Source organism: Carettochelys insculpta, chromosome 6, assembly GCF_033958435.1.
Source record: "Carettochelys insculpta isolate YL-2023 chromosome 6, ASM3395843v1, whole genome shotgun sequence".
NCBI classification, from domain to species: Eukaryota; Metazoa; Chordata; order Testudines; family Carettochelyidae; genus Carettochelys; species Carettochelys insculpta.
In genome coordinates, this window is record NC_134142.1 from 54,789,901 (window position 1) to 54,814,027 (window position 24,127).

General features: G+C 40.5%; 1 protein-coding gene across 4 annotated transcripts in view; it reads right to left on the reverse strand.

Moving 5' to 3' along the window:
* DPH6 (diphthamine biosynthesis 6) overlaps positions 1-24,127 on the reverse strand; it is a 379,645-nt gene that overhangs the window by 231,072 nt on the left and 124,446 nt on the right. For all 4 annotated transcript variants that reach the window (XR_012645934.1, XM_074996924.1, XM_074996925.1 and 1 more), the window contains exons 6-7: positions 16,786-16,847; positions 3,848-3,942 (exon numbers count right to left, since the gene is read on the reverse strand). Coding sequence is in view for 3 of the 4 variants with exons in the window: in XM_074996924.1 (XP_074853025.1) it covers positions 3,848-3,942; positions 16,786-16,847 (157 nt within the window). In the remaining variant the exon portion in view is untranslated. The remainder of the gene's footprint in view (positions 1-3,847; positions 3,943-16,785; positions 16,848-24,127) is intronic.

Genomic DNA, 24,127 nt, shown 5'->3' on the forward strand with positions numbered 1-24,127 from the left:
AAAGCATTCCAAACATCCTAAGTTAGAGCACTCCAGTAAGCCAAATGCTGTCTAGTACTGATATCATGACAAAAAAAAAGTAATCCACTGTATGTAATCCACTCCCCACGAATCTAATTTGGAAATACATGAACATGGATGAAATATGAATGTACAGTTATTGTATGGTATCTTTTCAGAAACAAGCAAAGGTTGCTTGGTTGCTTCTATTGAAGCAAAAGGTTACAATCTTTCTCAAAAGTGCTGGGCATCCAAAAGTGTTGCTGACTTCTCTCGAAATTACCAGTGTTCAGCACATCTGAAATAGCAAATATAAGGCTATGTCTACATGGCACGTTAAACTCAAAATAGGCTATTTTGGCATCTGATGCTGTCTACACAGCGCCAATTCTTGAAATAACATGCTGTTTTGAAGCATCCCTTACTCCTCCTGCAATGATGGCTACAGGGATGCTGAAATAGTGTGCCCATGATTTTGAAAAATATTTTGAAAGAACAGGCACATTTCACAGACATAGAGTAGCTATTTCAGGATACCTGCGTATCGTGAGATACCTCTGCCATGTAGACATAGCCTAAGTCTGCGGTGTCCAATACGATTCCTGTTTGCCACATGTGGGAAACGGGAATCCAAGGTGTTGTGAAATGGAGTGACCTTCGCCCACTCCACGCATGTGCCCCACCACTTGGTGGGACAAGCGCATGGTGGCAGTGTCGGCTCCTCCTGTGGCTGTGAGACACAGCCTCCTGCTGTCCCAATGGCTGTAACAGCGGCTCCAGCCGCAGGTTGCTCAATCTTGCTCTCGCATGGCAGCAACTCCAACCAGTGGGTCTGGTGAGTAATCTTGAGGGTGGGGAGTGCCTGGCTTTGCGGGGGTTGGCACCTGGCTGGGCGGGGGAGTAACATGGCTGGGGTGTGTGTGGTGATTGTGAAATTTCATTTGGACATCACTGCCCTAAGTGATTCAATGAACAAATTACATGGGCTCTGGCAAAGACGGATAAAACCAGATCTCCTGACTCTCACTCCTGTTTTTGCAACAAGTTCACTCCTTGTCTCCTAAATCTCATATATCTTTAAATTTGTGCCTCTGCAGATGTCTACTTCAATTAACTTGGCACATCCCCATTAAAGTCTCTTCTAGTATCAGAGGATATCTGAGAAATTTCAACAGCAAGAGATATTTTCAAAGGGAGCTTGGTGAGGGAAGGGTAAGAATAAAATCAAACTTAAGGGAAGATGAGTCACAGAGCCTTAAGTAGACTGCCATCATTCTGTAATAAAGCAAGCATCACTATTGGCAATTTTCTCTTATCCACAAATCTAGCAGATTGCCTTTCTATTCAGAGAGAAATTTGAGGAAATGCATTTTGTCACACATTACACGTACAATAAAAACATCATCTAGGAAAAATACTACCCAGGAGTCCATTTACTATAATAGGTGAGCTAGATTTTCTCTTTCTGTGTTTTGTAGGGAAGCCTCATCTTCAGTATTTTCTGCTGGGATTTACATTTCATTCAGCCAAAGCTTTTTTAGGGTGAAGAATAGGAATAGTTTACTGCATAGGATTTTTGTGACTTTGAAAGTCACTAGAAGTATGTGTATAACTTCATCTAAGATTCAAAATTTTACCGAGGTGAAATATATTTCATCTAAACCAATCCCCTAGAATCTACACCACCAGAGTATCTGCCAAAGAAAGCAATAAAAATTCACAAGTTCATAGATTATAAGACTAGAATGGACAGTTGTCATCATCTAGTCTGACCTCCAATATAACACAGGCCATAGACTATCCCCCAAAATTTCCTAGAATATATCTTTTAAAAAGAATCCATCTAATGCTGATTTTAAAAATGCCAGTCATGAAGAATTCACTGTGACTCCCATAAATTGTTCTAATGCTCACAATTTTTTAAGTGAATGCTCCTTTTAAATGACCACAGATCTGTAAATATCAAAAAAGTTACATTTTGTTTAATACAGCTCGCCCAAGACAAATTATTTGATCTTTATGAAATCCAAACTGATCATCTGTAGGTTTTCACCTATAATTTTCAGGTCATTTCTCTTCACTCGTAGATAAATGTCCCAGCTCTGTAAAGGGAAGTTTAAATAGCTCCATCATTTATTAATAATTAGTGGTTGGTTACCTTGTGCACAATATATCCTGCTCTTTCCGCTAAGTTATTGTTTATGACCTGCCTGTTTTCAACCATTTCAGTGCTGCAACCATTTCTATCTGGGAGGCACAGCCATATTCCTTTCACCTTTTTTGGCCACACTCCATCATTGCATGAAGTGTGGCCAAGAAAAGACAGGCCAAGTTAGAGCACCTTTACTGTAGTTGTTCCTAGTCATCAGAATCACTTGCTAGCTCCCTGAAAGCCAGAAGTACATTCGATTAGCCTCTGGGCTGTTCTAACTTAAATATGAACTGGTTTGGCAGCCAGTCAAGCTTAGAAACTAGGAACCACTAAAGAAATATACACTTCTCTTCCTCACACACTCTATACTACCCTTAAATTTAGTGCCAAATGCAGCTCCATCAGACTGAGGGTAAGAATCACAATATGGCCCTCCATATTAATTTCTGCTCAGCAATAACTAACATTTTCTAGTGAAATGTGAAACCATCTTACCATAGATTACTCTTTATTCTGGCAGGGACTTCAAAGTGTCTTAAGGGAGAGCAAGAATGAATGAACGAATGAATGACACTTCAGTGCATTGGTGTGAACATATCTTATTATGTCAATTAACATATTATGTAATACAGATTGAAAGCTTGCCACTCCTTTTCTGGATGATGATGATGTGCACCACTCTTACCAATTACCAATAAAATGCTGATTTTATCTGCTGAATATAAATGCCTGATTGAAGACACTGTACCAAAAGAATTCTTACCTCTAAAATAATAAAGTATCATAAATACCCGCTCTTCTTCCTACTGAAATTGATGGAGATTTGCCATTGATTTCAAGAGAAACAGTATCTACCCTTAACTACAAAGTGAATTTAACACACTTTAGCACATTTCCCCTATTTTCTTACTATTGCTAGGGGATATATAAGACTGGGCCTATTGGACCACAATACTAAATGTCCATAGGTACCATAATTGACCTTCCATGAGTCAATAAGTCTGAAGTGGTATGTGAATGACACTCCTTTATTACAGAATGTTTATTTATAAAAGAATAGCAACAACAGTGAAAATACTGCTCTCAAAATATGCAGGCTAACCTATTTAATATAGTGTATGGAGAAACTTGAGTCAAGACAAATTTCTCATACCTCTCTAAACAGATTTTAACAATTTCTGGCAAAGAAATAAGTACTCAGCGTAAACTGGTGGATTCAAGCAAAATTTACATTCAAAATTGTTCACTTAAGTAATGGAAAATGTTTAACATTATCATTTTAAGATACTAAAGTTGAAAAAGCAGGGGGAAAAAAGACACAGAGTTAATGGAACCCACAGGCTACTGATGTGGCAGTTTATCAAATGTAGCTGTAATGAAAGATAAATATTACAGGCAATTCGCACTTCATGAAAGGATAAAAGTGTCAGTGTGTAAGGTACCAGTTTTACTGCAGGCCATAATCAGCAAGTAAACGAAAGTGCAAATGTCTAAAAAGTTTATAGCCTTCTATGAAGGCCTCGTCTTGTCAGGCATTGATTTAGGTTTTCAGAGGACTTTGCCAGTGTTAAACAAAGTGACTGTTTGTGAACTTAGAGGACATGTTCTACTCCTGCCAACAAATGTTGCCTCAAGCAAAATGTTAATATGTTCCCATCACTTAAATTTAAGGGAGGGAAAGAAATAGCTCCTTACACAACTATTTTCTTCTTAAACAGAGGACAGTCCAAAGTGAATGTTTCATATTCCCCACCTTCTCCACACACATGAACTTCATACTTCTTAGAAAGCTGAGACAAAAGAGAGAGAGAGAGAGAAAAACCAGGTAGTTAGAATAAGTACAGTTCTTACACATGCCATGAAATGTATTTTACTGAAAACGTATGCATGTACAGGGCTGATACTAACTTGCTCAGTCCTAGTTTCTGATAAGAACTCTTTTAAAAAAAAAAAAAAGGAACAAACCCTAAAATGCACTGGACGTACTTGTAGGTTTTCTGACTCTTCTTTAGAGAACTTTGTACAAACTGATTCATAAAATTGAGTTCCAAATCTTACACTATGTTGCTTCCCACCTCTGCAATACTTATACCTCACTGTCAAGATAAAAATATATCAGTGACTGCACCACAGTAGAAACAGAAGGATGCTGAAATAAGATTCCTTTCAGAAACTGGCTAGAAAATAGCAATGACGGTAACATCCACTCCCACATTATGCACAGTCTGTGAGACACAGTGTGCAGTAATCTCTGACCAGAAGCTGCTGAATTCAACAAACATATTATAACGTTATAGCACCAGGTTTAAAGGTATTTGAAGGCAGAAACTCTTTCTTAAACTTTCAAGTAAAAGAGTTAATCCTGATCCCACTGAAATTAACTATAAAACTCTGACTGATTTCAATGGAGCGAGAAGAGGAGGAAACATTTGCCACTTTCTTTTGGTTACATGCTAGCACGTTTCATACTTTTCTTTTGCACTTTGTTTGGCATACACCTGATGGATAAGTAAGATACTTCATACACAGAAGTAAATGTATCAGGTACTAAAGAATACAATTTGTCTGTTTTTAATTGTCCTAAATCTGCAATTTAGCAGTTTCTAAATTAAAGCCTGATCCGAAGACTGTAGCCTAATTTACTGAACAGCACATTCTAATTCTGTTTTCATAACACTGCAATGGTGGGTGGTAACTGTGCAATGTAGGATTTTAATTATGCTAAGAACACACATAAAATGCATGATACAGCAAACTGCGGCTAACGTGACACAATACAAAGATTTTCTAGACTGAAGATTTTCTGGTTATAATTTTATGTTAAAGTGACCCTCATTCTCTTTAAGAATGTTATAAATATTGTTACTTGTGCACTTGTATTACCCTTGAAGAGCTTTGTCCTGAAATCCTGCTATTTGTGGAACTTCCACTGCCTTCCCTGGGAGCCGAGGTTTGCAAGGTCAGATCCTAAATGAAATGCATTTGTGAAAGGAAAGATGACCTGGTTTTGATGTTTCTGTTTTTCTTGACTGTGTGTTACTCGTGGTAGCTCAGTGAGAGCTGGTGGCGGGTATGCATACTTGAGCAATGAATCAGATTCCTAGATTGCAGTGTAGGTGGGTGCATCTGGATACACATCAGGGGTGGGAGAGAGACAGTCAAGCTAATAGTTGGGGCCTCCTCATGGCAAAGGTACCATGGTGGTACTCATTCCACAGAAGGTCCGAGTCCCTGAAAATAAGGAACTATGAGGTGATTTAGTGGACTGCATCCCCTAAAGAGGGTGGTGAATTTTGGGGAAAGTTCCAGCGTTGGAGAACCCTTCTCTCCAGTCCCTTCATCCTTAAATGAGGGGAAGGCAGCAGGCTCCCAGCAATGGACAGCAGCATGCTATGGAGATATGTGGGGCTGAGAGCAGCTTTTCAACAGGGGGAAATGATTAAGGAAGAAATCATGATATGCACTATGTATGTATGTATCTGGATAGTTCCTGGTAGAGTCAAATTAATAAACTTGTTGCCTAACTGGACCACGTCACCTGCACCCTCTCCATCTTTGTGTGTGTCCAGGACAATGGGGGACGATAATCTGGAAAGTAGTAACTCTGAACAGGATTCACATATCACAGGTGACAAGCAACTCAACATGCACTGTCAGTGTCATATGAAAAAAGGCTGATGTGATGGATAATAATGAATAAACAGGTAAATAGTGAGTAGGAGTAAGGAAGTTTATTTGGCCCTATCTCAATGCAGGAGTCCAGACCCAATGACTTCTCAAGTCCTTCCCAGCATTGCAGTTTTAAAATTATGTTTTATTTACTGCATTGGTGAGATCTATGCTGGAATCCTGTGTACAGTTCTACTGTCCACATTAGAAAAAAAAAGGTGTTGAAAAAGCAGAGGGGGCGCAGAAAAGAGCCAAAAACGACTCAAGGGCTGGAGAAAATACATCACAGTGAGAGATTTTAAGTGTTCAATCCATTTATCTTACCAAAAAAAAGTATTGAAATATACTTGTTTATGCTGATCCAGCTTCTTCAGAATCACTGTAAACTATGCATCTCGTGCTGAAGGTGTTGAACATTTTCAGGTCTTTTTCATACATGACACAGAAACTGTCTGTATTTGTCTCCGGTTAGAGTCAGAACAAAAAACTTAGTCCCCCATCTCTTTTTCCCTACGCTAAAATTAATACAACATTATTTTATAAGCATTTTGGATTATAGAGATATTTTCAGTGAAATTCTTCATCTTTTATACAAGACTGAGGTTACTTTTATGTTAAGGGCTTTATCTTTACAATGCTATCAGAGGATTTCAGGTAATGAATATGTCTGATATGTTACAATAAAACTACACTCATATTCTCCAGAGTATGGAGAATGTTAGTTAAGCTTTCAGTATTCTTTAATAAGCATTTCTTTTAAAACATTTTTAAAAGATCTGGAGGACCTGAGTCATCACCTTGGCATAAAGAACACTAGGGATTCTGAACACAGACATAAAAATGGAAGAAGTACAAATAACTTAATCCTTCACAGGATCAGAGATCACATTTTTAATCACAGACGTTTGACATGGAATATGAGGCTGGAAAATGTTAAATATCATTTTGCTTGTACTCCCTTCAACCTTTTATTTCTGAAAAATGTCTAATAGCTCAGACAAAGATGGTACCTATCATAAAATTATACATGACTGTTTACTCATTTCGTGATAGAAAATTTTAATCTCTTTTTCAATAGAGATAAAATTATCTTTTTTAAAGCCAATGTTAGCAAAGGCATTTCCTTCCTAAAGAAAGAATATTTCCTTGTATAAAAATAACCAAACACACATTTAATCAAGTTTTCATTTTCAAAAATTATTCTCCTGACATGCAAGACAGTTTCACTGTCAAAAAGTGCAGCAAGGATTTTATAGGATAAATCTATCAAAAATAATTAATGTTGATACAATACGAATGGACACATTACAAAATAGTTAGTCAAAAGCTTTTATTCTTCCTGCCAAGAGCTTCTGCTACAGTGAATACTAAACCAAGCTATAGAAAAATAAAACCGAGAAACAGGTTTGTGTGCCTTTTAACAAATCAAAACAAAACAAAAAAATAAAATGTGTGTATTTTTGAGGAACAAAGGAGTTTATCTGTTTTTTTCCAGGTGTATCCTAGCTAAAAATATTTCAGAGTGGGAATAAGGAATGAATGTTTACTGTATAAGTTGTTTCTAAAATTGATAGTTTTGCTTTTAAGCCTCAAGTGTCATGAGTTCTTCCTGGAAACCAACATCAAACACTTCAAAGCTAAGAGTCTAAATTTGGTAGGAAATCCCAACTTCCAATGCCAGTGGATGTAAGATCCTATTTGTTCCTGAGCATTCTAAACTTCCACTGAAGTCCACACTAACTGAGTATACTTAACAACCCAAAGGTTCATGTGCCTTATACAAATAAAAACAGCTGTGCAATATTTTTCAACCTGTCCAACAAGAACAAGATTTTAAATACTTTAAAATGCTAACTTTTTAATAAACTTGTTGCCTTGTTTTGCAAGCTAGATCTGAGATGCATAACACATGTGACAACTCAGTTAAAGAAAAAATTTTAAAGCCAAATCTAAATTTTGTGAGAGAGGGGTCTTTTCTCTTATGTAGTTGCAACGAGTCAAAACAACCTCACCTTTCAAGGTATTTCAAATTACACTACTCAAGAAAACTTCATATCCAGTCCAATTTTAAACCTAAAACAAACACCAGAGTATCATAGAAACAACTCTAATGCCATATGAAATTGAGCATGAAACACAGATACAAATAAACCTTTCATTTATATATACAAAGTGAAGACCACATATGTAACACACCTTATCCTCCTGCTATCCTGGCCAGGAAACTGGGTGTGGAGGCAGAGTCTACCACATAATTTTAGTAGTCAGAGACGGGAAAGGCCAATTCAATTACTGAATCCACTCTGCTCCAAGTGAAAAATTTTATAGCTCCCAGTCAGGAAACATATCCCGTGTCTACATGAGCCCTTTCCTTTTGGAAGAGGCATGTTAATGAGCGGGGTTCGAAAGATGCTAATGAGGCACTGCCATGAATATGCAGCGCCTCATTAGCACAATGGAAGCCATGGCGATTTGAAAGTGCGGCTTTCAAGTTGTGCACTGCCCATGGAGATGGGGACCTTCCGAAAGGATGGCCCAGTTTGAGAGAGCCCCTCCTTCCTAATACCAGATAGGAAGAAGGGGCTCTCAAAAACTGGGGGGTCCTTTTAGAAGGTTCCCATCGTCACAGGCGGGGCGCGATTCGAAAGCCACACTTTCGAATCGCCGCGTCTGCCATTATGCTAATGCATTATGCTAATGCGGCACCTTATAGACTAACTGATATTTTGCACAATAAGCTTTTGTGGGCACAGACCTGCTTCATCAGCTGCAATGAAGTCGAGATTGCAGAGGTCTAATTATACAGGCTCATGAAAAGGAGGGAGTCCCAGTCAAAAGGAAGGCCAGCGCTGATGAGCAGCTAATGTGGAGATGTGAAAACCAAGAGAGGAGAAACTGCTTTTGTATTTGGCCAGCCACTCCCAATCTCTGTTCAATCCTTTATTGAGGGTGTCAAACTTGCAAATGAATTGTAACTCTGCAGTCTCTCTTTGGAGTCTGTTTTTGAATTTTTTTTGTTGCAGGATGGCTACTTTTAAATCTGTTACTGAGTGTCTAGGGAGACTGAAGTGTTTTTCTACAGGTTTTTGCATGTTACCATTCCTGATATCTAATTTTGTGTCCATTTATTCTTTTACGTAGAGACTATCCAGTTTGGTCAATGTATTGGTCAATTTATATGGCAATGAGGCATTGCTAGCACATGATGGCATATATTACATTAGTAGAAGTGCAGGTGAATGAGCCCCTGATGGTGTGGTTGATGTGGTTAGGTCCTGTGATTGTGTTGCAGGTGTAGATATAGGGGCACAGTTGGCACTGATGTTTGTTGCAGCGATTGGTTCCTAAATTAGAGTTACTGCAGTGTGGTCTATAGTTGCTGGTGAGAAATTGTTTCAGGTTGGCAGGCTGTCTGTAGGCAAGGACTGGCCTGCCTCCCAAGGTCTGTAGGAGTGAGGGACCGTTGTCCAGAATGGGTTGCAGATCACGGATAATGTGTTGGATAGGTTTTAGCTGTGGGCTGTATGTGATGTCCAGTGATGTTCTGTTCCTGCATATTTATATGAACGAAAGTTCCAGAGGAATCAAAAGGACTTGAGCCTGAACTTGACCCAGATACGTCCCCAACACATGGTGGAAACATCAGTTATCAATGTCATGCTTGGCTCTGGAGGCAGGAAAGAAACCCCTCTGCATAAATTCTGAGGGTCTCAGTACCAATTCAGGGTCTTAAGTGTTCATTAAGGTATCCAAATGAGTATGTCCAACAAATGTCTGTTCAGACAATAAACCAAGTGATTCCAGGCCAGCAGGCATCTGAGATAAATTCTGTCAGGTGTAGAATGCCATGTGTCCCAACAGTAGAAGACAAAAATGCACTGTTGTCCTCACATTGGTCTCGAGGTTCTTGGACAGAGACCATGAACTGGAAACTGTCCATGAGGAGGTAAGCCATGGCAGCTGTGGCAGTATTGGTGCCTATGGGTATGGCTATACTTACCAAGGGCTCGGCGTGCCATGACCGATCTTCTGGGGACTGATTTTGCCACAGCAAAATCGATCTCTGTGGCCTCAACCATTGACCCTGGTACTCCATGCTAACATGTACAGTAAAGGATGTTGACACAAGCCCAAAGAGATCCAGTCTACACCAAGGAATAAAGATGATCCTGATACATTGATTGTAGCTATGTAAATAGCATGGCTGGAATTGCATACCTGGGATCAACTTTGATCCCTAGTGTAGACCTGACCTAACTTATTCACTGTGTTTGACGTAGTTGTGATTTCTGTAATTCAGCTTTAGATCTAGACAACAGAATAGATGTCTGATTAGAAAGATGATGTTTTGGATGACAGACCTTGATCTTCCTTGAACAAGCCAATTGACTAGGTTAGAAAACATTTGAACTCCTAAGTGGTACAAATGGACTGCCACCACATCATAGATTTGGAAAACATTCTAGGGATGAGGATAGGGTGTAAAATAGCACTGTGTATTGGTAGTGCATGATGTGCACCATTAACGGAAGACATTTTCAGTAGCTGGCATCAACATTTCTGCTACCTGTTTCCAACCATACACAGAACAAATTTTGTTACGTGCACCAAGGCATGTGACATTGTGCAATAGCAATAGAAACAAATGCTGCGGGCATTATGCCAATCATCTAGGTGACACCTGAATTTCTGCTGGCTGGCTGCCCACGCTCTCTGCTTACAGGGAACACTGGCAGGGATGTACTTAAACATTAAAATAACCATCTTGAAGGTCACTGGCAAACAACCACTTGCAGACTCCAAGAAAGGAAATAGTAACAGAGAGAAAGCCATGCTAGTCTATATACTATCAAAACAAAAAAGCAGCCAAGTAGCACTTTAAAGACTAACAAAATAATTTATTAGGTGAGCTTTCATGGGACAGACCCACCTCTTCAGAACATAGCTATACCAGAACAGACTTAATATTTAAGGCACAGAACACAGAACACATAAAAACACTCCTGATCCACAAACCTGTCAGCCAGCATTTTAATGGAGTGGACCACTTTGTTAATGACTTAAAAGCCTGCGTCTTACTGAAGAGGAATTTTCACAACACTCTTGAAAGAGAGACTGCTGAACTCTCTTTTATATTCAAATTCAACACACTAACACGTGGTTTGAACCAGGATGGGAATTTTTTGGGTCATTAAAGGGGCTCGTTCGCATACTTGGCTTATTCTAATTCTTGACTCCCCCCCTGCCCCTGCCCCCCTACTCTCTGATTTGCTCAACCTGATATTTTTTGTCTTATTTGTCCACCTTGATTATTATTTTTGGTTCTCTGTGCCTTAAATATTGAGTCTGCTCTGGTATGGCTATGGTCTGAAGAAGTGGGTTTGTCCCACGAAAGCTCACCGAAGAATTACTTTGTTAGTCTTTAAAGTGCTACTTGACTTCTTTTTTGTTTTAAGAAAGAAAATAGACACCAGTTTAACCATCCTAAATTAGATCTTTTGATAAATTCAGCAAGATTTCTTAAAAACAGAATGGGTGAAATCAATCTTTCTTTCTGGGAATCAGGAAATTGCAGGAAAAGAAGCCTCTCTCTTTGTGCTGGTAAGGAACTTCCTCTATTGTCCCTGATTCCAATAAAACTATAATTCTTGATCTAAAACAGTCTTGCAAGACAGGTTTCTGAGCAGGTATGGGGACAGTAGATTGGGGAAAGGGAGATCGGTGAGATGGATAATTTACCCCTCTTTTACCGTTGCTGATCCACTTGTCTGACGTAATGTCTACCAAAGCATTGTGAAAGAGAGAAATGTGCTCCCACAATACAGGGTTTGGACATATATGGAAGATGAGACACTTTCCTCAACTGAGATGTAAAAATTACTGCTTCAAAGTCACGAAAGTATGGTCAGGAAAGGCCCAGGTGATATTTGGGAGGCTTAGATCTCCTTCTAGAGGCATCTTGAGATCTTTGCAGGTGATAAGATCTGCACTGTTTGGGCCTTCAGCTGCTTCCTTTATGTTGCTAGAGAGTAGACACACAGTCACAGAAGGGCTGCGTAAGAGTCTTTCACCATAAACATGGCAAGACAGCCAGAAAGACCCACCTCCATCTTCTTGTGGTCAGATCTGGACTCCAGCGAGGGAAGCACTACTTTCTCAAGAGAAGTATTTTAAGGCAGAACTAACTTTTGGTTTTTGTTTGTGTATGTTTGTTTGTTTTTCATTCTTGTCTCAGAGGTACAAACAAGATATCTGCCCATCACATCACTTGCCTAAACACATTAGGCAACTTCTGCATTTACCACTAAGAGGGGTCATAGCCCTACACACCGTACCTTGTTTAAAATTTGGGGATTTCTGCTTAGTTAATCCCAATTTAAACTAATTTACTACACTAAACTAAAATAACACTAAACTAACTTAATATATAGAAGTGAGTTTTGTTTCTTTTTCACATACACTGTCTAGCCAAAGCTCAAAAGCAAACAGGGGCTCCAGCTCTCACCATGAGCAATGGGAAGAAACTGAGGAAAAGCAGCAACCATGCCTCTTTACTCCCTTCGCTCTCCCATATTCAATGTCTCCTCTCTTCTTCCTCTCCCCTCTCATCATTTTGGTTAGGATGGGAAATGTTTCCCAAAAACAAAGGTTTTAAGTGATAACTTTTGGTTTAACCCGTCCTTCTCAGAAAGCTCATTTTATAGCCAAGCTCCAGCAGCAAAAAGAGCTAATACTTCAATTTGATAAAGACGTCACCAATTAAAGTAAGTAAATAGCTTTTTTACTCCTGCTACAGGTTGTACCTCTGAAAAATGGCACGCTCTGGTTCGGTAACATCTGTGATCCAGCAGGAGAGTGGACACTCCTGGACCAGAGAATCTGGAAGCTTGAGTCAGCAGCACCAGATCAGTGCCAGGGGTAACAGAGTTGGCAACCTGGCTGGAGGCCGCGCATGACTAGGAGGTCCAACTTGTATCAGTGGTATCTCCACTGAAGATGGGGAGAGGGGAAACTAGTGTGTGTGTGTGTTTTTTTTTAATGTGACAACCTGATGCCTGATGCCTTTGCCTCTGGTCATGGAAGAGCAGAGTTGGAGCAAGAAAGTGGCATCACACATATGTGTAATTTCCTCTTCTGAGAGATGGCAAAATGACAGCACTGCAGACCCATTTTGACACACTCCACATCAGGAGACTTTTAGTTTGAGTGCTCTCTCATGGGGTAAGCCAGAATCTCCCAGGAAGAAAGAGGACAAGAGGAAATGGAACTTCTACATTTCAAAATGACTAGTCTCTATGGACTCAGCCAGATTGAACTAATCTGTGGATGGAGAAACCTAACTGAAACCATGGAGTCTAAAAGTGTGTGGATAAAATCATTCATCCTTCTTGCCTATCAGAAATCACCAGAAAAACATGGGGCACCTTCAGAGCACGGTGCTTCTTACTCGGTAACTGCAGCCAAGAGGGGCCCAGAGGGGCCCATAAAAAAAAGCGTGGTTCAATGTTTAGGGTGTTAGCCTGGGACTTGGGAGATCACAATTCGATTCTCTCCAATGCCTCAGATTTTATGGGTGGCCTTACACAAGTCACACTGTTCAAGCTTTTCTAATTCAGTTGGCACCTACCTCCACCTTTAAGGGGACTTTCAAAAGTGTCTAATCAAGTTACACACCCAACTGCTATTCACTTCTGTGAGAGTTAGCTGCCTGCACTGCTTAGGTACTACTCAAAAATCTCATTAGGCGCACATATGCATGTGTAGATGACTAAATACCTTTGAAAAATCTGCCCTGGAGTCTTTATGGGCCTCAGATCCTTCATCTACAAAAATGGACATACCTCACAACCTAACTGACAGAAGGCTTACCTAGAAACATTTTGTATGGTCAGTCATCGTGATTTATATCAATACTTTAGATATATAGGACTAGAGTGAGAGGAGCACAAACAGCAGCAATGAAAGTGGAGAGCCTGTAGATGGCCTATACTATTCCAGCTCTTGGGGAACTGCATCTGAAATGGCTCCTCAGAGAGAAAGATTCCGGCCTGAAGGAATCAAGAATATCTGGGCTTTTCATGCCAGTGGGGCCTGTGGGAGCTGGAGCCTTATTAATGGAGTTAGTGGGGTATTTTTCTTGACCTGGCTGAGGCATCCCATTCCCTCTCTGTTCCGCACCATAGTGTCCAAACTAATCCCTTTGTGTCTGTCTGACTGCTAGACAAGATTTTTAAAATAAAAAAACCAAGCCTTTATCTTCATTTTCCAGTTATTGCTTAAGTTTCACTAGGTCTTAAAGACACCTATCTAGTAAAAGTGATTCATCTGTGCTGACTTTTATAGCATGCATGTCATAAAAGAGCTGCAAAACAGTTTTATTTGGGTAAGCAGCCTCATTCTGTACTGCCAACTTATTTCAGTACTCAGTTGGAGGGATATCTTGGTAAGAAGTTAGCCCTTTCAGTCCTAGCCTCTCTCTTGTCATGGTCAACGAGGAACCGAACGTAAGGAGCTTTTGTGGTGCACCAACCAGTGCACTTGGAGCTACACTGTCAACTCATTTTACACAGGTCGCTGAACAGACAGACAACAATGCCTTTTGGTCACTACTAATTGATGCTGCATTCAGAGCAGTGACCCAGCAGTGGAATGTTCTCTACTTCATTACCTGTTATGTTACGATCCAACTTCAACTTTTGGTAAGGATTACTTTGAAACTTTGGATACCACAGGACACAAGCACTGGGAAAAATATCCCAGGCAAATAAAATTATCAAAAAGGACTAACACCTGGATTATTTCTCTCTCACTCTCTGTTTCTCATTCACATATAAAGAATTACTCTCCTATTAATCCAATAGGGTTTTAACAGCCAGTATTACAGTTTCCAGTGACATTTTCCTCCATCTTAAATTGGGGAGTGTCACCAGAGCAGTTAGTAAATCTAAAACTAAAATGAACATTCTGCATGAGCATTCAGAATTCCCTGATAGGGTCTAATGGTATAGTTATATTGTAGCATGTTAGAGTGATTTACAAATCACAACCCCCTGCTGCACTTTGCCAGCCCCAGGCAGGAAATGCTATATAGTACTAAAGAATGGGGGTATTCCTGGATTGGGACAATGGAGGACATGAGTGGTGAAAGAGGTTCAAGTATAAAAAGGCAAAGTGGAAGCAATGAGAGAGGAAATAAAACAGATTTTAAACGTAGCCAAACTATTCAGTTCCTTTCACATAAATGACAAAAGGAAAATGTGGAAGGGCAATAGAGATTTGTCAGAAAGGAAAGCCCCTTATCAATGCCACCTTTCGAGACTTATACAAATCTCCAGCTTTACTGATTCACTACGTAAATTTTTCCCATATGACACGACCATGAGGAAAAATGTTCTCATAAGAATACAGTGGAAGCAAATATTGTACCTCCAGATTCCGATCATGTTCGGATGGACTTCCACTGCATACCTAGACACACTGTTTTATAACTGATACCATGTAAACTCTAGTACACTGAGACTCATTTGTTTGTTTCATTTTTTGGTCCAGCAACTTAGTCAAATTTAGTCATGTATTTTAGCTTCCAGGAAACGTATTTGATGTTGAAGACATTTTATTCAGCAACATCACTGTCAGAATTCCTAAAGATAACCTTCTTGGTAAACACTCATATCATAAAGAAGTCTGAAACATCTGTACAAGGCCACCAGTAATCATAGGGATAGCTTTGATTTTGTGCTGTGGCACCCATGCGCCCATCTTTCATTTTAGAGTCACAGAACTTCACATAAAATTAAATACAGTAACAACAACAAACCAAACACAAGTTCTGATACCATCTTTGGTTCTTCAAAACAGTGGACTACTCAACTAGGTGTTGTACTTCATGCTGACGAGAATGAAAGATCCAGCGAACTAATTATCAAATTTTAGTCTGAGGAGGGAAAACAGTCCCAACAGCGCTCTTGGGGACATTGCACAATCCATTTCTTTCCACTAGAAACTAAGTGTAAGCATCAGGACTAATCCTTCCCTCTACATCACTAGTCCAAGTTTGGGGGCTAAGTGCAAGCTCCAGTCTTTCCACTCTGACCCCTTTCAGTGGAACAGGCTTTGAAGGCTACTCCAGCCAATAAAATGTTTTAGCACACAGGCAGGAGGATTCCCGCCTACATTCTTCTTTCTCTTGCCAAGACAAGACTGTGCTAAGAAAAGAGTTTCCTGTAAATGAGGAGTCAGGCTAAACATTACCTATATTTGGATGCTTACCATAAAGAATCCCTACTAGTTAAAATTAGAAAACTGTTTTAGAAGTGCAAATAATCATCTATATTCAGATTACACTTTGTGCTCTTTACCCTTATTCCTAAGAGAGTCAGTGATTTTTTGATGGCGTCATCGCCCTTGATACTACGGAAAAGGAGAAAATAAAACGAATTCCTTCTTTAGTCTTTCAGCCTTCACCCCCCCAGCAAACCATTAGAGTAACTTAAAACACATCTGCTTCAGAGCACAGAACTTCTTTGTATAGATTCCCAATGCACAATTGCCACTTCAGATCCCAAAATGTCTTATTTCTCAGCTTCTATTGATATTTCTACTGCTATTTATATAATTGTGACAGTCCCTGTCATGATCAGTCACTTGAACCTATGCTGGGGTATTTAAGGCCATCATATTTACCTAAAAGTCAGTTTGCCCTTGATACTAAGGGTTCTGATCTTTTACCTTATCTTTCAAAACATAAAATATGTACCACTTTCCAAATGATTTTAACATTCTCATACAAAATACATACTAGATGTCTATGTCTTGTACAAAACACACTTTGGTCTAACACCCTTTTTCTGAAAGTAATTTACTGTTTCTATAATTAAGTTAATTTTATCAAGTGAGTTTCTATCTATATATAACTTCTTTTTTGAAATCCTGTATATCTGTAGCATGCTTTCAGTGATACTTACCTCCAAAAGATAAGGCTCCATTTGATCCAAAGTTTTTCCTAGATGTTTATCTGGATCTAAACCTGCCAAGATATATTAAAATATATTTAACAAACAAAATAAACAAAAGTGGTTTAGACGTCAAAGCAGACTTTTTTGTAACACTGTCCTTTAGAAGCCAGTTCCTGTATATATAAAATCATTTTGATCCTAAAGTGAATTTGCTTAGCTGGAATTGCCTCACTTATTCCCTTTGGGTAACCAGTTTCCATGTTTGTTGAAAAATAAGATTCATTTCCTTTATACTATGTGTCAACTGGAAATTGCATTGTTTTATCATATGCTTTCATTTCTCAGAAACTTCATTAAGTACATGGGAATATAGATAATACAGGTAAAAGTAATAAAACTCCACTATTACAGTTTGGTCGAGTTTTATGTACACAGATACAGTAGAACCTCAAAAGTTACAAACACCTCAGAAATGAAGATAGCTTATAACTGAAATGTTCATAACTCTGGGGCTGCTAGGCTGGGCGGCTCCCTCAGCCCTCCTGCTCCCAGCAATTAACTCAAGTGTTAAGGTTTCAGCCACCTAGACATAAGGTAATTGCTATCCCTAGTGATAGAGAGAGCTGCCATCTCCAGCAGTTATCTCTATAGATAGATAGCTGCCTGAGGCAGCAGTGTTAAGAAACTGCAAATGGCTTCTTTAACAGCCACATGCAACAGGGCTCTGCCCAGCTGGTGACCTGTAACAAATCTAATGGGACCCATGTTTGGGTCCCAACCCATAGGTTGGAAATCACTGCTCTACATACATACAGTGCATCCTATTTCTGGTGCCAAACATTTCAAATACATCAGAAAAGTACCTGACCTCAATGGGTTTATGCAAGTTGCAAGCACTTGGAATGAATTGGAGACTTTTACATGTATTTTAATGGGAATTTACTGTTGCTCTCATGAGTTTTCACCTACGAGCAGAAATTTGGGAATCAATTGTGCTCACATAGGGAGGGATGAGTGTAATTAAGCTATCAGTTTGCAAACACCTAGGAGATAATAAGATGGTAGGAGATAGTCAGCATGATCAAATTCTGTCACACCAACTTAATATAGCTTTCTTTGGCAGGGTAAAAAGCTGCGTGAGGAAGAGGAGTTTCTCAGGCTGGGGCTGTTGAGGGATGCAGGGGGAGGGGTGTCTAAGACTGGGGGAAGTTTGGGGCTGCGGGGGGGGGTTGTAAGGCTGGGGGTGGTCTGAGGCTGCTGGGCGGGGGTTTAAGCCTGGGGGCAGTTTGGGGCTGCTGGGGGGGGCTCTAAGGCTGGGGATGATTTGGGGCTGCTGGGGGGGGGGCGTTTAAAGCTGGGGGCAGTTTGAGACAGGTAAGTTAAAACCTGGCCGAGGGTGAGGTCTGCAGGGTGGGCAGGGAGGGAGGGAAGGTCTAATACAGTAAACCCTTGCTGTTCCTGCAACCCCTGCATAACTCGAATTTTCCTGCAAAGGGAGGGGAGCCAGGAACCACCAGGGCTGTTCAGTTTCCTGGCTCCCAGACTGCCGGGAGCCGGGAACCAGGGACAGGCTGGATCCAGCCTCCCCATGGCTTGCGGGGTCAGGAAACTGATCACGGCTGGTCAGTTTCACATTCCTGCCATTGCAGGGGAGGGAACCAGGCTAAGAGCCTTCTCCCTCTCTTCCTCCAGCCACAGGACTGTCAGACAGCTGCATGTCTGAGGGAAGGGAGGGAGAAGGCTCCGGCTGCAGGTCTCCTCACCCCCGGCCAGGGACCCCTCAGCTGACATGAAGCCAGCTGCAGGGCTGCGGGTCTCCCAGCCTCCCAGGCAGGGACCCCGTGGCTGGCTCCACTCCGCCGTAGGGCTGCAGGTCTCCCCGCCCCTGTCCAGGGACCATGCTCAGATAAGCAGGGGAAGTTCACTCCCATAGTGAATAAAGGTAGGTATATATGTTCCTAATTTTGGCAAGTACTCATTAGCAAAGTGCTTGTTAAATGAGGGATGTGTATATTTGCACCATTATCTTTCCAAGTATTGAAGGTAAGCCGACTGGTCTGTAGTTCCCCAGGTTGTCCTTATTCTACATTTTTACAGACTGGCGCTACATTTGTGAAGACTGCACATCACATTGTATTATTCAAAGGTTTAACAACATTCCCCAGGCACGAAGAAAACTTTACTTGAATGAATTCAGAACAGTTTTAAAATTTTCAATGATAATGTAATATGTACACAATCTACACATAAACCTATACCAGAGAAAGCATACAAGTTTAAAATCAGTGATATATTCCAAGGCTATATTAAAATCTGAGAAAATGCAATGTGTGCTTTTAGTTTCTAAGCATAGCTTCACTGTATCTAACAACCTCAATTTTTCTTGGGAAAAATATGTATTCACTTTACAGTTTCATTTAATTTAGGAAGGCTCTTTTTCTATAAAATCTGTACGGAAAGTGGATATAAACTGTAGTTTAAAAAAAGCTTTAAGAACTAGATGAATTTACAGTACACTCAGAACCAGTCACTTGCAAATCACAAGTCTCTAGTGGTATACATTTAATTTAGGAAGGCTTTCATAATCAGTTAGATGCAATTACCAATCCTGTTTCTACTATCAATGTAATGAAATATCAATATTCAGACATAATCATAAATCATACAACCCAGCTTAACTATTTGGCATTGCTTTTTCCTTAAAGAAAGATATAGGTTACTTTAGACTAGAGTCTCATATTGATTTAGACTAAAGCAGCAGAAGAATATACCATGAACTCTGACTGCATATTATTTAATCAGATCATACAGATTCTTCCTCAATGTGATCAGCTTTGAAGAAAGCTGGATGGATGATAAACCCACAACTAGACCCAAATCCTGGACAACTATGCAAAATGAAGAAATTAATTAGGAGAAAGAACCATAATTTGCAAAGCTGACATCTATTTTACTTTACTTGCATGTATCAACGGGAAGCAATTACAATTCAATTAAAATATTCAATTTTATTACTTTACTGACTGACCTTGAAGTTAATGCCTGCATTATTTAATTGCATCACCTATGAATAAATGTTAACCCTAGAAAGTTATGCCCCATTATTTTCAATGCATTTTTCAATGTCCCAATTGAATTATATCAGTTAATTTATTATCTCCTGTCAAGAAAGCAAGTGAGGTTTTATTTCTTTGAGACAGCCCAGTATATGAGAGAAACATCATGAAAGATTTGATAATGCTGTTTTTAACAGTGCCCAGTAAAATGGATGGTACTCTCATCTCAACTTTTGTGGCCTAAAATTTCACTGTAAAATGAGTTTTCAGTAATACAAATGGTGTAATCACTTTGAGAAGCAATTTCTAGTGTGTCTGTAATTCCTGATAAATCCATTGACAGAAACTGAACATCTTCTTGCAGCAACAGCTGCAGAAGAACCTGTTGTCAATATACTATTTGCACAGGACAACTGCTAGAATTAACTGCAACATTGTAAAAGGACTTATACAGAAACTTACCGAGTTACAATCCTCACGTTGTTGCACAAAATAAAAATACCGCTAAAAATCAGGCATTTCAGAAGTGAAAAATAAGACGGCATAAGGTGACTTCAAAACATATTTTAATGGTACACTTTGTTCATATATATAAGTACATCATAAATCCCTCGAATGAAATCCAAACTATTGTTTTTAAAAGCCTTTCAGCTCTGTTTTTGTAATGTGGTTCACTTAACAGAAATGTAACTTCTGATATGCATGAAAGAACAGTTTGAAAAAAAATCTGTTTTATACATGTTTTGGAATTTAAGTGACAATATGGGGGGAATAGAGGATTACCTAATAAGACACGATGAGAAATGTAAAAGAAGATATCAGGGGTCATGTGTACACTACAAGATAAATTCGATTTTTAATTAATTCGATTTTTTAACCTCATTTTTATGAATTCGAGTATATGTCCACAAACCTTATTAAAATTCAACCCATCATTTTTCCATGTCATATTTCAGCATCCCCACTGCCCTATGCAAGTTCAACAGCATGAGCAGTATATTGTGGGTACCTATCCCACAGTACCTTAACTCCAGTTGCTTGTGGGTGTTTCATGTTACAATCCCAGAATTCAGAGAACCCGGTAACTGAATTCAGACCTCCTCCAAATCCGCCCAGATTCCCTGTGCTGCACGTCCACCGCGGATGATGGTGTAGTGGCAGGCAGCTGTGCTATCAGCCCTGTCCACCCCGACCCAGCTCTGTCAGCCGCACGTCCGCCGCAGACATTGGCACAGCGGTGAGCAGCTGTGCCTTCAACCCTCCTGCAAACCTACCAGGGTTCCCTGTGCCACTCATCCTCTGCAGATGTTGCCATAGTGGTGGGCAGCTGTGCTATCAGCCCTGTCCACCCCTGCCCTGTTCCATCAGCCACACATCCAGACCTTTATATTAGCAGCCCTGGGTGCTGCAGAATTCAAATTCGAATTCTTATTTAATCAAAAAAGTGCAGGCTTCCTGTGACCTTCTTCCTGCGCACCTGGATGGAGAGCAGTGGAGAAGAAAGCAGCCATACATGGAGGGTGATCGCGTGGCTTTGTGGGCTACATACAGGATACTTCTGGAGACTAGTAAGTTTGAATTAAAGACATGGAGCTTCCACAATAGGCTTTATTCGAAATTTTAAATTAGAAATTGACACTATAACCATCCGGTAATATCAACATTTTGTTATCCGTATTAGGACTCAATCATTTGAGCTAATGGTATTTACAGTGAAGATAATGACCTTTTTTATATTGAGCTAACTCCTTTAAATTCGATTTTGACTCATAGCGTAGACGCAGTCTGGGTCACAAAGGCTAAAGAAAGTTAACATTCTTGAGGAGAATATCAACAGCAAAAGAAGCAGGGGTGTGCAAAGTGTTGGGGGGTGCATAAGGGTGTGCAAAGTGGGGGGGGGCCTGATGTTTTGACATCCCTCCACAGCCCTCTGCTTCCTCCCCATGGCCTCCATCAGTGCTATCACCAAGTGAACACCTCCCACCACGCTACTGGGCCAATCAGAATGTTCAGAGGCCCTGAGACAAGTGGTGGGAGCAGACAGTTCCCAGCTTGGACCAATGTGGCCACATTGGCCCCCACAGCCCATGGTACACTGGCCCACAGGAGCTCCCCAAGATACCAGTGTGGAGTGAGTGCTGCCTGTGGGAGGGTGCAAGGCTGCTTTCAGCCTAGTGCCACCCGTGCTAATCAACACTGCACAACCCAGGGTCACCACCTCCCTGCTCTACAGTAGTGACAATTTCCATGGCCAAAAGCACAGCAAGGGCAATGCCTACGAGCTGGAGGTGGTGATGCAGCTGAGCCCCTGTGGTCCTCATTTTGAGACATCCCCCCAAGTACTGCTCCCCCTCTTTGGGACACCTCTTGAGTCCCCCACTTACCCTCCTGGGATCCTGCTCTGAGCACCCCTCTCCCTCAGGGCACCACCTGGATCACCCAGCACCCCTCTTCCTGAGCATCCCATCTCCCACCCAAGCACCTCACTCCCTTCCTTAGTAACTGCCCTGCATCCCTTCCTATGGTCCTCCCACAGGTTGGGAGGTCCCTGGCTAATTGCAGGTATGAAAAGTGGGGCCTGATGTAAAAAGTTTGCTCAACCCTGGGTTAAAGTATGAGGAAAGAGAGGTTGTATATTTGGCCATCGTGCTCTTAATAAAAGCATTCTCATTGGATTGAAGGAGCAGAAGCAATACTGGAAGGGATGTGGGATGAAGCTGAAGAGGAACTTGAGGCAGAAGTTGTAGATGTTGAGTTTGGAGGTGAATAGAGACAATATGTAGGAAAGGACACTGTTGGGGACTAGGAAAGGTTTTGAGGTTGACTAGATCCAAACATGCTTTAGTTGTGAGAAGATGAAGTCAAAAGAGTGTGAGATTGTAAAGGACAGTCAAGAATCAGGATGCTTACTAGAGCAGGTGGAAAGGTTAATTGAGAATAACCAAGAAACATTACACTAAGAAGTTTGTAGACCTCATTTCATTTCACACTTTGGGGTTTGTAATAAACCATTTGTGTGTCAACAGCTGTGACTGTGTGCTCAACACTTCAGAAAGTCAGCTCATTTACTGTGGGTGCTTAAATGTAGATTTAGTTGCTTGACTTTTGGTTCCTATTTTAATGTTGAGAGAGAGAGAGAGAGTGTGAGATTGACTGTGTTCTGGAGAGAGGTTACCAGAGACCTGGTCACCCAACGTCCATCTGTAGATATTTACTAAGGGCACTACCAAGTCTTAAGCAGAGATGGGTAAAACAAAAGCAACTGTTATATACATCCTCCCAATACCGGTGCCTGGCACCTCAACAACCCTAACCTTCTGGGAGAAGGAACTGTACCAAAAGCTCCTCTCATACCCTGCAATACTAGGCTGGAGCACGTTCGTGCTCTCAGATGTGAAGATGATGCATGTGCAGTCCAGCTGATGCACACATCTCTGAGGGGATGGAGCTGTAGTATCAGACTTGTCCACAAACACCTATTAACTTATTTTCACACCACCTCTCTGACACGCATATTCTTTTTTTAGCATCTCTTTCAGTAGGTTCCATTCTCACTATGTTGAGTGGACTAAAACCACTTCACATATAGCCTCTTTCTCTCATTTCAACCTTTCCTTCAAGGATCTCATCTACTCACTTGGTTCCAACTACCATCTCTACGGCAATGACTTAAAAACCTCTCTCTATCCCCTGCCTGTCTCCCTCCATTCAATCTGGCTTTTGGACATCTCAGCCTCCTTCCTTCTCAGACATCTCACGTTATTTCTGCTCTTTAAATGAAGTTTCTCCTTCCCTTCAAAGCCCTTCACAGCTCCATCTCTCCCTATTTTACCAGCTTTTACTCATCACATTATACTTGAATCCCTTGCTAGCTTTGACTATGTTTTTGCCTCCTGCTATGTATGGAAAATGAATATGTGTTCATTAGGGCAAAATGTTTCCTGGTGCCTCATGAGCCATGACATTTCTGATAACAGAGCCATAGGACAAACAAGTGACAGAGAGTTTTCTTTCCTTTTTGTTCATTTTTTGTTAAATAACGCGAGTTATATGGTTACATTAATTTGGCACACAAACACATTAAGGAAACGTGTGAAACGAAAAGGTCAAATACATCTACATTCCACAGGGCATGAGTAGATTATGGAAGCTTTGCTCAAAAATGTAATTACTATAGTTACCTGCAGGTTGGCAAACAAACACAATTTTTAAGGAGGTGGAAAAAAAAAGTAGTAACATGATAGCCATTCCTAAAGTGCATGCCAGGAATCCCCTTGATTTACCAATTAGGTGTC